This window comes from Gymnoscopelus microlampas, assembly GCF_963454915.1.
Source record: "Gymnoscopelus microlampas genome assembly, chromosome: 7".
Lineage (NCBI taxonomy): Eukaryota > Metazoa > Chordata > Actinopteri > Myctophiformes > Myctophidae > Gymnoscopelus > Gymnoscopelus microlampas.
Genome location: NC_139944.1, coordinates 36,177,406 through 36,193,494, shown reverse-complemented (window position 1 = coordinate 36,193,494; position 16,089 = coordinate 36,177,406). Strand labels below are relative to the sequence as shown.

General features: G+C 42.2%; 1 protein-coding gene across 2 annotated transcripts; it reads left to right on the top strand.

Annotated features, from left to right (window-relative positions):
• Window positions 1-2,419: 2,419 nt before the first annotated feature.
• nucks1a (nuclear casein kinase and cyclin-dependent kinase substrate 1a) lies at window positions 2,420-15,680 on the top strand. 2 transcript variants are annotated; one of them, XM_084062891.1, is made up of 8 exons: window positions 2,420-2,697; window positions 4,647-4,696; window positions 5,948-6,041; window positions 6,268-6,314; window positions 6,432-6,581; window positions 6,989-7,141; window positions 12,213-12,371; window positions 13,701-15,680. In XM_084062891.1, the coding sequence occupies exons 1-8, from the start codon at window positions 2,681-2,683 to the stop codon at window positions 13,988-13,990; spliced, it is 960 nt and encodes a 319-aa protein (XP_083919017.1). In that variant the 5' UTR covers window positions 2,420-2,680; the 3' UTR covers window positions 13,991-15,680. The 2 variants fall into 2 exon arrangements, with proteins under 2 accessions (XP_083919017.1, XP_083919016.1); XM_084062890.1 differs by having other exon boundaries at window positions 6,268-6,326.
• The last annotated feature ends 409 nt before the right edge of the window (window positions 15,681-16,089 follow it).

Sequence of the window (16,089 nt, the reverse complement as noted above, 5' to 3'; positions counted from 1 at the left end):
ATCATTCGTTAATGGACATCTTACTGGCTACACTTCTTGCACACTCTGTTGAGATTGCAGTACTACATTTGAACCACAAGGTGGTAGTGCTACACAGAAGGAGCTGCACACTTGGGACAGAGGGATCAAGTGTATGGCGTGTATGGCATGCATGGTGCACTGTCATATGGTGCTTTATCTCTGCTACAAGCTCAACTCGAACATATGGTCAGTGTATACAATCAGATTTTAGAAAATCTGTTTGTAAATAGTAATAATACAACAATGAGACAGTCTAGACTGAACTACGCCTCATATGCCAGGTAGGCAATTATTGTGCACAAACAGAACAAGCTATAAACAATCCACAGGTACAACTTGAACATGGCAGCATCACATTGTTGAAGAACTACCATTCCATGGTGTACAGCAGAGCATATCTTGTAAGGAATGCATCCAGAGGCAGAGCCATGAAGGCAGAGGAGAGGAGAGACTCACTTTGCCGGTTGCCATAGCAACATACCTGCTCCTCACTCTGACATCGTCCCTGCACACAGACAGAAGTCTGTCTGATCTACCAGTAGAAAGAGAAAGACAGTGAGGGAATGAGAGAGAGACGTTGTGCATTTTTAACAGTTTTCACTGGTACGTCCCTCTCAAAATATTTAGCAATATCGGTGTTCATGAGGATCAGCAGCCTATTCTCTAATGTTAGGCTGTCTTCAAACAGTTCACTTGTGTCTATGTGCATGGGTGCGCATGTGCAGATTGTGCACAGACACATTCACACACATTCACATACATACACACCAAGATGGGAATATCTCACATTCCAAACAAGCCCTAATTTGACAGAGCCTACCCTAACTCACCACATGTGTGGGTGGACTTGAAATTCAATGAATCTCTAAAACAAAGTTTACTTCCACACAGAGCTTCCAAAATGATCAGAATTTCTCAACAACAAAAAAGAGCCCAATAATCAAATGAAGAGAAAATAATTCAGTGTAGTGTATGGAACTATTGCATGGTTAACCATCATGACTTTAAATGATCAAGATATTTAATCATGTCAATGCATCAAAATAACTTCTTCCAACATGAGATGTCTGAACATGAGTAGCTTTTCCATGGGGGGGCTTGCAGCAATACAAGTTACAAACATTTAAAACATACATACATACATACACACACACACACACACACACACACACACACACACACACACACACACACACACACACACACACACACACACACACACACACACACACACACACACAATATACCTAAGCATTTTGATATGTCTACAATTTCCTTCTTTCTCTGTCAAGTCAACCAATATCTATTTAAAATCAGTATAGGGCACCAGGGGAGACGGTTTAGCTGTGTCCTGGAATTCTATTTCAGAGGTGCAGCAATATCAAATTGTGATATCCATAACTTTAAAAGAAAACAAAATTGCCCTTAAACTCATGTATAAAATGAGTGTGTGAACAGAATTAAGCACTTTATAGAAGAAAGGAGGTTACTTCAATTGTTAAAATAACACATTTAGATATGCGTCTATATTTTTTGGAAATAGAAAATATTGAAATATATGGACTTTGAGGACAGTGAGCTTTTTAGAAGACTATTTATACTACAAATAAACAGATTGGTCAGGAATGTATCAGCCAATTTATCAACCCTTCCATAAAACTTCAAATCTTGACCTTTGACACTGCCGGCTGAGGCTTGTTTGTAAGCACAGCAAAATAGCTCTAAACATATCAAATTATTTTAAATAACTGACTCAAGTGGCATCTTCAGAAGATTAGTGATTTTCACAACCATATCTTACATGCTCATGCAGAAATATGTAGAATACAGACCAATTGGCACATTTTCTTTAAAAGTTCTAACCAATACAGACATGGGTCTCTTATCCAGCAAATGTTGAGACCTGTGTATTCAGTGGTGTATTTGTTAACAGCTATGGAGGTATGGCATACATTAGACTTTGCTTGCTGGCCTGCCATCACCTCATGCTGCAGTTTTGTCCTGCCAGGTGAGACAGCAAGCTAATCACAGTGTTATTATCTTACACACAACTTAGACTTAACAGGTAACCTGCTCATATATACACACACACTGTATTTCTGTCTATGGCGGTGCTGCATGCAACAATAATATGCATTTCGGAAGCCAAAATAGAATGTTTGCATCTAAACTGAAGGCCTTTTTTTGTTTTCTTAGTGCAGACTCAACCGACCGTGCTCAGGGGGGAGGGTAAATAGGCCCACCCCCAACTTTGACGAGCACTCCAACCCTCCACACTAAAGCAGTCTCCTCGTTCAAATCAGCCAATGGGAGTGCTCAACGTTCGAGGCTGTCCTCTCAGAGACGCGCATGGGCGGGCTCTTGTCACCAAGGACCCACCCACAAGGCCGTGGTGTTCGGTTGCACAGTGGCTGCAGTTTCAGTTTGTTTTATTCACCATTTTGAGTAGCCGAAGGTAAAAATCTAACTAAAATCGGTGTGTGGGAGACAAATAGTCCCCTGTAATTTTAGTTTCACGCACTTGTTCGTGGCGTGGAGTTGTTGTGCGCCTGGTGGTCGCGCCGCCTTGGAGTTGCAGAGAGTGGGTTGTATTTTAGGTTATAGTGGGGTTTCATTTTTTCCTTTCTTACATCCTTAACCTCTACAGTATTCCTGCAAAATGTCAAGACCAGTGAGGTAAGCCTTTGCCGAACATGTCCTCCGCCGCTCTGCCTACACGCCGTGCACGCACACACACACACGACCACACGCACACACACGTCTCTAGCATGTTCCACGGAATTGTTTATTTCATGAAAAATGTATGCAAGAAAATGTGGGGGGTTTCTTTCTAGCCACACCGTGCACGATCACACTCTAAACATGGTTCCCTTTCCCAGCAGCAACGAGGAATGTTCGCCATCATGTCTTGTTGTGTAGATAGATGTGTATTATTGCGCGGGCTCATCTCGCGTGTGTGTGTGAGCCGTGTAACCGGGCTTCATGCTGCGGATTGTTTGGTGCGATATGGCCATGGTGGCGTTATGATGAAGACTGGTTTCAGTGTTCAGCTCGCATATTAGCAGCAGGCCTGGTGGCTTTTCTCTCTCTCTCTATTACAGTCAATGAGAATATGGCTGCTCCCCCATTCATCCACAGGAGGCTCTTCTCTCTCAGAGAGACGCTGCTAATAAAAAACAGGATTGGAGGAGGTGGTCAGTCATCGGCCTCTGGATTTGATCTCGTCGTTAACCGGAAAATAGCCGATCTACAAGCTCACGGCGCGTCGCTTTCGCGACGCACCGTGAGCTTGTAGGTCTGCTATTTTCTGCGCGCGGCTCGTACCGCGCTACACTGGCGCGCCGCCTCCATTTCACTGAACGTAGCAGTCCAGGAGCAAAAAAAAAACGTTGTGCTCGTAGAAACAACGCAGTGTGTTTTCCAGAGTCGGACCCCATTGTTTTTCAGTGAAGACGCAGTAAAAAACAGAGCGCGGGCTACACTTTTTTTTTCGAAATTAATTTGACCATGTAAATGAACGACGTCGTTGAGTGATGATGATGTCAGAGGGAGGCGGAGAGAGCGACCAGAAGTTGCCACACCCCCCATGCGCACAGTTATTCTCTATAATATAACGCAGACATCCTTATATTGTTTATTTATTTGTCAATTTTGTGTCACGAAATCCTAAATCTCCGTGTACACATTTGAAAATGTATATTTGTAAGTGACAATGCGAGGCAGCGTCGCTCGCCCGTGACAAAGCGACAGTGTCTGTTGTGTCGCTGTGTCGTCGCCCCTCCCCTCTCTGCTGCTCCAGGTATAGAAACGGGGCTCCTTTTCTTGGCATTGCATTCATTTCAGCCCTCAGCTGAATTTGTAGTATTTATTTGCTACACTATACGTTTCTGGTCATATTAAGAAGTGTATGGGAATGTAGGCCACCTTGTGCCAAGTATGCCAATGTGACTGCTGTTGCCAAGAGACTCGCCCTAGGCCCGCACTGTGGTGTGTGTATCAGTCTTCTTGCTCTGCTCTTGTAATCTAAGCGCCCGTAAAATGGTTTATAGCCCATTTGCCCCTCCCCACACAAGCTAGCTAGTTTTTTTTGCCATGGCAGAACACACCGATAATTACTATCACAGACAATGTTCCTGGAGCCTCTGGAATGCCATTGATGGTGCAAAGAGCTAGAGATGGTAATGGGATTTTTGCTCATTTCTTATATCCCCGCCCACCTCATTCCCCCCACCCCCCATTCCGATTTTTATTCATCATCCCTTCCTTCCTGAATGTTCTGTGTCAACTTTGTGGCCTAGCTTTCCGGGTGTAGGTTACCGTGTGAGCACCTGAGCTGTGTGGTCAGCTGCTGTCACCTGAAGCTGCTCTCGCACGCTTTGCCAAATTGTCCATGGGAAACTGTAGATGGTAGACTAGTCTCCAGTTCGGTACCATGCTGGGTGGGAGATGGCAAATTCTGCCCACATGGTACAACCCAAGCCATATCAATCATTGTCTAATGTCTTAGTCATGTTTGCTAGCTCTGTATTCAATTATGTACATTGAAATGTTATAGGTTCTCATGTGTAGGTTGTACCAGCAGCAGTATTACTCTAACGCGGTGCAATTTGGCATTCACCCCACAGGAACCGGAAAGTGGTGAATTACTCACAATTCAACGAGTCCGATGATGCAGGTAAGGGTTGTGTTAAGTATTATATCTCGGCCATATACTTGGTTTAAAAGATTATCTATATCTGAGACTTTATACCAGTATTAGAGAATGACATAAGATGGCACAAACCAAATCAATTGGAAGACCTTTCAGGGATGGGTTATGATAATTATATAAAAAATAAAATTGGCACATCCGCTGGACGGCAGGTGCAGGACCAACAGTGGATTAATATAAAAAAGAATGGAAGTTCGCACACTGTAACTTTGCAAAAAGCTCCCAGTCAATGCTTTATTTGTAGATTAACGTTTTGACACAAGGTCGTCTTCAGAATTATGAGGAAGACCTTGTATCGAAATGTTACAAATAAAGCCTTGACTGGGAGCTTTTTTCAAAGCTATAGTGTGCAGACTTCTATTTTTTTTTTTAAAGATTATTATACCTCAAAAATATTTTGTATAAACTACTAAACAAAAAAATCCCAATTGTATGATGTTAATGTCTATGCTTGACTACCCTCATATAATTTATACCTTGTAAAAAAACAAAACTGCAAGAATCTGGTGATATGATCCTTATCATTCAGGGGTCACAACTCAATATATTGTGATATTGTGACCAAGGCAATATATTGCAATTACATTTTTAATCTAACTTTAGGAAAACTGTCAGCCATATGTATATACGTGTATTCTGCTCCATTGTAGTTTATCCACGGAAGCCTTCATTCTCTACAGCACTGACAGGGCCCATACTTTTGCAAATGAAATATAGTATTGTCTAAAGCCTAATTTATTTATGATTTACTCGCTTGCCAAAAAGAACAGATCTACACTCCATTGTATGACAGTGCCTCATGCTGAAAATGGCGAGTCACAAATGTGATGTATTGTGAGCTTGTAGATCTGCAATCTTTGGTGTATGACACCATTGTACGTCCGAGCATAAATGAAGCAGACTGTGTTGCATCGCGACAAGTTATCTTAAAGAATTTATGTTGGCTGTTAACTTGTAACTCACAGATCTTGAGTTGTGATGCCGTGCGTTGTTTAATTGTAGATCCTTTCTTTTAGGCAAGCGACACTGTTGTGCGATCGAGTACGAGTAGGAAGCTCGGTTGTCATACAACGTATAGCTCATATGATTGCAAATGTTATTTTTACTGACTGATGGGTGCTTAATACGTCAGTGAGTGCAATCATTACACACCCTGCTTGTATTATCATGTGGCCAAGCAAATCGGAGACAAGCAGCTAACCCCTTTCCTTTCAGATGAGGAATATGGTGGAGAAAAGCCCAAGAAGGTGCGCACGGCGGCCCCTCGTGAGCCAAAGCACAAGCGCTCAAAGAACTCGCAGGAGGACAGGTGAGCCCCTCTGTCCTTCATCATTATTACTTGAGTTGTCTTAACCAAAGCTGGCTGGTTAGACATTTATGCCCTTCTCTCTCTAATATATAACCTTTAACTGGTCTCCATTATTTATTTATCACAAATGGAATATATGAATCAGTGTCTTTGAAACCGTCTGCTGGGCTACCCTCTCTGGTTACTATTGCGCTGTTTTTTGATTTTTCTTTCATCTTTCTTTCAGTGAGGACTCTGAGGAAAAGGTCGCCAAACCCAAAAACGATTCAGCAGGTAGGCAATTGAGTGAGTAAGGGATATAAACGATAGAGAAAACTGACTGTGACTGGACTTTAATAGTGGAGTCTACACCAAGACTGAAACTTACTAATGTTTCCTAAATCACTGCAGATGACTTTGGTAGTGAGGAGGAAGAGAACGATTTTGGGGAGGAGGAGGAAGAGGATGGAGGCAGCGATTACGAGGCAAAAAAGAAAAAGGGAAAGACAGCCAAGGTGGCGAAGCCAACCAAGAGGACGCCGAAAAGAAAACGGGGTGCAGGTACACACAACCCAAATCCTTGCCTACTGTATCTGCTTAGTTAATGTGTGTGACAGGGCTGCATAATGTCAGAACATATCTGAATCTAATATGAACCCCCCCCAACACACACACACACACATTATTGCTTTTTCAACATTTGTGGAGAAAATTTGTACCAGGTGCTTTGTGGGTGGCTTTTCTCTATCACACAGCATAATTCAATAATCAGGTTTGTGTACAAACATTTCTGGAGCTAAGAGCACTTCAGAGAACAAAACAATTGGATACTCAATAGCGATTTCAAGATGGTGGTGTTGTCAAAAATGTGCTTCTTATTTCCACTTTGGGTTAGCTTGCAGGTCTACAGTATGTGTTGTATACTAGTATCTAAAGAAACCTCTCCCTACTCTCTATTTTGCATTCAGATGACAGCGATGATGAGCGGGAGGTGAAGCCTAAACAGCGCACGGTGCGCCAGGCTGCCACCAAGGCTGTGTCCAAACAGAGAGAGATCCTGCTGGGGGATGGAGGCAGCGAGGACGAGGAGCGTGAGGACCAAGAGGAGGGCTTCATGGACCGTAAGAACAACCAGACCACACACGCACACATACAACAGTTAAAATGAACATTTGTATCTATAATGATTAGGGATGTGACTCTTTTAGAAAGTCAATTTGATGGCATTAATTGGCTTTATTTAAAGTAACGATGGGTATTTGACAATAATACCCACCGTGTGTACAATGGAACAAATAGTACGGTTTCCGAGAACCGGAAAACGAAGAGTATCTGTCTATCTGCGGAGGACGCACCCAATCGCTTTGTGTTTGGGATGGTGTGGGTACCGGCTTCACTGATTGGCTGAGCTTTGTATCACACAAAGGATAAGACTTGCATTCGTTCAAGACTTGAATGGCCCCCAAGTAGGTAGCGGTCTTGACTATTCATTCACAAAATGAATAGTCCCGGGCATAACTCAGGCACCATCCAAACTTGGTCCCAGATGACCGCCAGTGTGCAGTGCCAAGTGGGAATGCGATCCGAACAACGGTTTCCGAGAACTGAAAACCATGTGTATCTGTGAAAGACTCACCAAATCTCTGTGTAGGCATCGGCTTCACTGGTTTGCTGAGATTTGCATCAGGTTTGCGCCGCTGACAGGACAACGTAAGCATGCCTGCCAACCTGCACGCACTTTGCGTACAAACTACGCAATTCTTGGTCTCGGTACGCAGGTACGAAATGCCCGCTGCTGAAAACTGCAAGTCGGGATGGGCGAGGTATAACAATTAACCAAAAAGATGCTACATTCTGTATTTACCCCTCTTCAGTGTAAGTAAACTCAACTCGCGGAAGTTCAACCGAGTGCTGGTGGAAGAGTGCCTACCCCTCTCTGACCCAAAATCGCTTTAAATTGAACGCAGCTGTGTAAACTTAAACAGTCAGTCTAAAACACGACTGTGAAAAGCATTGTCTGTGGCGCACTGACTGCAGAGGTAAATGGGATGTGAGAGTAATTACAATAACTAAGTTCAAACTACTTAAAATGTGACTGTAATGTTATGAAACATTGTTAAATATGTTCGGTATCGTTATGTGTTAGTTTCGTTCATTGTTTGATTGGTCTCATTATGAGACCTGCTACGGTGGTGTGTGATAAACAAACAACTAACGTAGCATAAAATTCTATTTCAGCGAGCCCTGTTGCATCATTTTCACGTAACAGTAGCACTGGTACAAAAGACAATGTCTGACGAAGACGGCACGGAGTGGAATGACATAAAAAGAAAATCATGCTCCCCAGATATACCTCCCCAAATACCAAAAAGAATGGTCGTCCCTCAGTATTACCGAACCATGCATTTTGCACAGTGTGCAATTATAATAGCCACCAAGGAGCTTCAGGTAATTTATAAGAAACTTTTAATTGAAAACCTTCCTCTGAGGTGAATTCAGGTGTCATAGCAACAACCACAGTGAGCATGAAACCGGAATAACGTGTCTCCGCGACTGCTGTTTTGGTGTATGAAGCCCGACTTTATACTTTGTCACACACTGGTGTTGCGCGTAGGGTTGAGTACCGAAGTCGGTACTTTTAATGGTACTGGCCAAATCACGTCGGTATTAGATTACTGGTTCACTTAAAAGAAACGGTACCATGTTTCTGTACTCTTGGACACATCCATGGCCGGTCACATTCGTTACAGTTAAGCTACTGACATTGGCCGCACTCGTGTACTCGTTATGTAATGTGAAAATGTCTGACAAGTTTGGCGGATTAGATGTTTATTATGATCCGACATCTACTCTCTCACTAGCCTCGTCTGTGATCACTGATCTCCCCCCCTCTACTCGCTGCAGAGCAGCTGTTCCGAGCAGCAGCAAAGGGACTCACTTGCTCCTGTGTTGAAAGTAAAAAGTGTGACAAAGGGGCTATAACTCGGCTCAATCTTTTTCTGTAAAAAAGGAAAGGTAGTCCCGGTATGCGTATGCTACATGTGTCTGTAGTTCCGACCGTCTGGAAAAAGTAATTGATTGGTTTTAGTTAGCCAGCCAGCCTGCCTGCGTGACTCCATGCTGTTTAATAGACGGGCGTTCATGGTTGGGAGACGGGAACGCGCATGTACGTTCACATTTTGAGTATTTCTTGCATGGGGGTCTATGGCACAAAATATTTTCAGATGGGGCTCCGTGGCCAAATACTTATTCATTTGGCGGTCCTTGAACTGAAAATGTCTGAACCACTGTCTTAGACTGCCGTAATAACTTATTACAGTGTGTAAAATACAGATAACGGTCAGTGATAAGATGAAATAAAAAGTACAGAAAACGGTACTGTACCATATTGATTCAAAGGTAAACGGTCCTCATCCCTAGTTGCGCGTGAACATTGTCGGATCTACAAGCCCTTGTACACATTGTGGCAGATGTTGTAAATGTATGGAGATAACATTAAAACAAATACTAGCTGCACTATTACATATTAAGGTATATCTATATAAAAAGCCCAATCATGCTTACCATGTTGTAATACTGTAGGTGGTGGCTTGTTATGGTGCTGTTAACATCAGACCCTAAATTGACTGATGCTGTGGATCTTCAACATTATTAAAAAAGACTCCTAAGACTTTTACAGAGTGTGGATTGTTTCTTCCTTTACAGAGTGAGGATTGTTTCTTCCTTTTAAACATCAAACTAAACATAAATGATAACCGTTCCACCAAAGCCTTTGGGTTGAATGAGAAAATTAAGCCACACCAATAAATAAGCACAGAAGAATTATCAACATGGCATTGGTATTCCCTAAACCCTAACCCTACTCCGGTAAGTAATATAACTTATCAACACAATATTGTTTACTCACAAAAAGCAGATTTTTATTGAATAACTTGATATGGAGGCTAGTGGTAAATGACCACATTCAAGCAAAGCGGCGTATGCAGAAACGGCATCAGAGATCCCCCAATCTCCATATTTCATATTCAGACTATATTTAGTATAGTAGTGCACTGGATACTCTGAGAACGGGTACAGCGGGTGTTCTGAGAACCAGTACAATGGGTATTGCATAAATGGGTGGGAGATGCATTCCCAACTTGCATCGTTCCCATGTAGGCCGGCACCTGCTGGTACTGCACTGGGTACTCTTAACAACGGGTACAGAGAGTAGTCTGACAATGGTATTGGGTACATCGGCTATGGCATAACTTTGTGGGACTGGGGCATGCTTTCCCATCTTAAATTGTTCCTGATTTGCGTGGTCGCCTCGGGCACCGGTTTGTAGTAGTAGTAGTAGTAATTTCTTTTACGCGTTGCACATTGCCGGTAGAACGGACAGCGCAGCTCACTGGAATCCCATATCCTCCATGACTGGCTGCAAATGTTTGCTACAAACCTCCCAATGTTTTAGTTATGGAGTTTGATCTGTCTGAACTATGAGACTTTGTTTAAATGCTACAAGGAGAAGGAAATATTTCTTTCCTACCCGACTCTCCTTGCACTGGGGTGACTGAGTTTTACTGAGGTTTAAGGCCACAGATAGAAAACCCATTCATTTTCCCCACAAAGATTTCCGAAAATATTTATATAAATAATTTTAAGCCTGAAACCAAGCCATCCAGGCTCCTGGTGAATCATGACCATAAAACATTTGATTCTGTGTGAAAAGAATGTTAGAAAACCGCAAAAAAGGGGTATTTATGAAATATGGTATATAATTAAATATTCGAATGACACAGAATCAAATGATTTATGGTCATGATTCAACATGACAGCCCAGAAGATTCTGCAATCGCGGAATCCTGGGGGGACTAATTAATTATTCATTAAATGACTGTTGATTGGTTAAGTGAAAACCTGGGAACAAGGTCAATTAACAAGCCATAATGTCTAGAAATAAACACTTTAGCTAGATAACTTGGAGTGCAGATGATAGACAAACTGTAGTAAACCTACAGTTTTGATATTGATTTCAGAGATCAGTAGAATTAGGTTAGGTATGATGTAATGCATTTCTGTGCCTACGGTACACATCTCCTATTGTACATTGTATTCACTACATCCGGAATACACAAGTGACAAAGATACAAAGTTCATAAAAAATATATTTTACACTTACAGAAATAGATAGGAACTAAAGAAGAACAACGCTATGTGGAAGAGGGAAGCATAATGGAGACTGAACAGAGAGATTTGTTAATTGTTAAAGTATTCATTGCTTTGGTGTTTTTTCCCTTCAAATGATTTATGTTTTAAGACTGGTTTAAGCTTGTGCTAGCCATAGTTATAATATATCGGTTGCACCGAAAAGAACGATTTACATCTTTTATGCTTGTGCTAGCCATAGTTATAATATATCGGTTCCATCGAAAAGAACGATTTACCACATGTCGCGGCACCTCAGAGTTCCGGTGCGCAACACTGCCGTTCGAACAATACACATAGCCAGCGGAGAGGGAGGGGTGCTGCTCACTGTCTGTAGAGAGAGGCAGCCACTCTGGAGAGAAGGAGACCAGTCCTGCAGGTGCATTCACGTTGGCTCTGGGTATAATATTTATGCGGGAATGTCCCACATTATAATTGCTGAGTTTGTTCATAACGTAGCAGGATAAAGTAGAATGTGGCCCATGGACGCCGCAATGGTTTGTTTAATGCGTCCTCTCTTACAAAAATATGTGTCGGAGACGCAGGGCTATGAGCATCACTGACGGTTTACAAGTATGGTGAAAGTAGCCTTAAAAGCGCACCTCTTAGCATAAAAACACTGCGCTCTCTGTGTCAATATCCAAAATTAACTCTTAGCTCACCAGCCAAATCTATAGTAGATAAAAAATTCTACCATAATGAGCCAACAAGGCTGATATGATGTTATAAATCCTACTTGCACTGAGCCATCAATGCTGATATGTTATTGCAAAAAAAAGTAGCTTGTGCTAGTAATTAAGTCCTATGAGGACTTAATCAAATCAACTAACCAAAAGTGTTAAATGGCTGGTGGGTCATGTCCCAAATGCAGAAGATCTGGCAAGGAGAGCAACATTTAACAGAACATGAATCTACTGGGACTTCTTAACTGCTTGTGTAGATATGAATTGACCACTTGGAGTCGGAGACGCACCTTGACAGCTTGTCATTCTATCTTGTGTGCAGCTGATGAGACGGGCAGTGATGAGGATTTCACTGTGGAGGATGACGACGACAGTGACTACGGTCGCTCCAAGAAGAGGACCAAGAAGGTGATCAGCAGACGGGGACGGCCGGCGGAGAAGAAGGAGAAGAAGTCCCCCAAACCTCGACTAAAGGCTACTGGTAAGAAACAACCAGTATGACGGGACAAAAAAGACAACCATTATTTCATGCCATCAGATTATATATACTGAAGAGGATGAAAGGGAAAGTCTCCAGCTTCATGATGTTAGATTAGAAGTTATAAGTACTATTTTATTAATCTGAACCCAAAAAATGTATGTATAAAATCAAATCAAAAAGGATTTTCTATGATGGTGGTTTACAAATTCAGGTCCAGGGACCCCCAGAATGAGGAGGGTCCGCAGCAGTTAGGATTTAGAAAACATTCCAGAAGCAAAGATTTCAGATACCAATGTTCGCTTTAAAATATATATATATTCAAAGATTTGCACAAATCTTCATGATAAAAAAAAAGAGCAGATCTACAACCTCATAGCGCGGCAGTCGGTGCCTCGCTATGAGCTTGTATATCTGCTATTTTTGAATAGCCAAAGATATCTTAAAATGACACGGGTGCGTTCCCGGATTGAATGGGTTAAACAATGTGAGTACAAAATATATATTTTTTGTACTATAGCATTTATATCGCACCTTTCTACAAGGCGCTTTACAACGTGGATTACATTCACACGCATTCACACCGGCGGTGGAGGAAACTATGCAGGTGTTCAGTGTCTTGCTCAAGGACAATTCGATAAGCAGCCAGGAGAAGCCGGGGGGGTCAAACCTTGAACCGTGGTTATTCCAAGAAGGCCATTCTAACCTTCTGAAACACAGCAGGAACTTATGTAACTCGTTTTTAGTGGAACGTAGACAATACAAATACAACTTCTTAGCATATTATTTTCAAGAAATCTTATTTTCGTTGATGCCATTGAATTACTCATTTGTTTGGAAGAAAGCCAATGTTTTCATTTCAATACGTTTTGAAAATCTACTTTACTTTTTTCAATAGACTTGAAACTTGCTTGTGATGGGTAATCCAACGCACACAATGTTACTGAGCCATTATTTGCTGCTTGTCATTGACCAAGACACTGAACCCCTGACTGCTCCTGATGAGCAGGTTTCTGCCATGCATGGTTTCCTCTGCTGTCAGTGGGTGTAAATTTAATCCATTCAATCAGTGTCATTTTAGATTTCATTGGCTATTCAAAAATAGCAGATATACAAGCTCATAGAGCTCAAATCGTGAAATTTTGTTTACGATTTAAAAAAAAATGGCAGATCTTGTATATCTGCTATTTTTTAATTGCCAAAGTATAAAATAATGGTTATAGATAAAATCTAAAATGACACAGATGCGTTCCCGGATTGAATGGGTTAATAGTTGGTATGACTGGTGAGCTGTGTGTCCTCTAACTGTGTGTGTACCTGCCTCTCCTCCAGTCACCCCCAGCCCAATGAAAGGCAAGGGAAAGGGGCGCCCCAGCACCAAGGCCCCAGAGAAGAGCTCACCCAAAGAGGAGGAAGAAGAGGAGCCTGAGAGTCCCCTGGAGGAGGAGGAAGAGGAGGAGGAGGAGAAGAAGGTGGCAGAGAAGAAAGCACCCTCTCCCGCACCCAAGAAAAAGAAGGAGGCAACAGCAGCAGCAGCAGGGGCCGAGGGAGAGGAGGAGGAAGAAGAGGAGGAGGAGGAAGAGGATGGTTCAGAAGAAGAAGCACCCTCTGGAGAAGACTAGACGAAGGCAGCGCACCGAAGCCCCCTCCATTCTCTTAACTCTGTCTTCTCAAGTTTTTTGGTTTCTTTTGTTGCTCTGCGTTTAGAGTTTTGGTATTTTCATTTTGTTTTTCCTTTTTTTTCTTTTTTGTTTTATTTTTTTTGTGGTGGCCTGGCCCAATGGTTTGGACTTCATATTCTTATCCTGTTTTGTTTTGTTTTATTGGCTACCCCAAAACCTCCTCTACCATGATAACGCAAGACAGTTGTGATGCACATAGGAACATTAACGCATACTATTATGTAAAGAGCTGTATCTTCCCTTTTATACTTTATCGCCAGCCCCCCGCTACACCGTTCAGCTTTACCCACCCCTCCCTCGATTCAGCTGTGGTCTTATAACCTTTTAATCTTTATTTTTAATCTTTTTCCTTTTGAAGTGTACATTTCTGAAAAAACGGTTTCTTTCTGATTAGCTTTGGCTTTTTTCTACGAACTTGGTGTTTGTGAGCATCCGTCCTGAACCGTCGCCTGGTGCGTGAGGAGGTCACTCTACCACAGGTTTATGATGTGTGTGTGTGTGTGTGTATGTGCATGTTTCCTGGGATAATCACTGATCTGACATGATTTGGCTAGGGGAAAGCCGGCAAGCAGAACATGTGATTCCTGCCTGTTCGCTCATGTTAGATCTGCGATTACTGGGCTGTTGGACTCGCTCAGCGCATTCCAGTTCTCACCAATCACAGCGCTGTATTTGCTGAGCAACATTACCCCATTGGTTCAGGTTGCCGATGACCAACCAGAGAGCTGAACTGGGATTCATGAGTGAGGCTATGCCTATGACATCTATTTTTGCTCCGTCTCTCCTGCCCTCGCTTAGGTACTTTTGTGCTTTTAAACTTGCAAGGAGCATGTTTTAGCAGGATGTTATAGGGTCATTGTTTAAAATTTCAACGGTTATATTACGGCCGTCCTTGTTTCTTTTTTATTCTATCCCCTGCATCTATCAGAATTTATGCTCTATCTTTCGTATAGCTCTCTAATGGTTCTGTGGTGTACTTAGAGAAAGGAGACTAAAGTGGGTCTTTTTTTTTTTTTTTGGACAGTGATTCAGACTGCTGCTTGTGCATTTGTATCGGTTTAAAAGTGTGTAATATAGATTGTTCCTGATAAGCCTGTAGAAGCTCTGGGAGGGGGCGGGCGGGGGGTTACACTGCTGAGTGTTTGTTACGTGCCAGACAGGTGCAACGACCGATATCGGGGGTGTGTTTGTGTACTTGTTTAAATGTGTATGCGTGTGTGTGTGTGCGCGCTTAGTCTCTGGCATTTTCTCTGCCTGAAAGTGCTCCCGTCAGCTGCTTCTGTGACTTAGGTTATATCGTATGTTGGGCTTTTAAAATAAATTCGCACAATGCTATGTGAAGCGCCCCAAAACGCATCGTTCCCTGCATGGCCAAAGCATCTTCTTAACCTTTCAACCCTTTGTGCCAGGCATCCCTAATGCTTGTTTTCTTTTGTTTTTTTTGTTTGATTTTTCTTTTTTTTCTTTTTGTTTTTTGAAAATCAAGAAGAGATGGATTTTTTTGAAGAGTCCAAAAATGAATGTTCTTTTCCCCTCCTGTTCATTGTTCTAATTCTCTATTCAGATTTTTTTTGTAATGTTTGTTTTTTAAGAAAAGAAATAAAATGTATCTTGATTTTAAAAGAGAAAAGTCGACCCTATCTTATGTGTTCTGCTTGCTGCTGGTTTGATGGGGGAGACCAGACTAGCCAACCCTCTCATGTACTCCATTCTTCTTTATTTTCTTACTTCATTCACCCTTTTATTTTGTGGCGCCCAAGACAGAGCAAACATAGTTATCACTCAACCCTTCCCATCTGGAGACGGCTAGAGCAGCTTTCCATTTGGGTTTTGGTCCCCTCCAGGGCACTGGCCACTGTTGGCATCCATATTTGACATTTTCTCCCAGTTTTCTTTTATTTCCCAGAACTCCTTAGATGTTAGAACGGACAGATATCCTGTAGAGGTGTGCTATTTCACAGCCACACATTTTGAAATTCAGAATTGTATGCTACTGAGTTTTGAGAAATGACCCAACATGACCCAACATAATACATTGT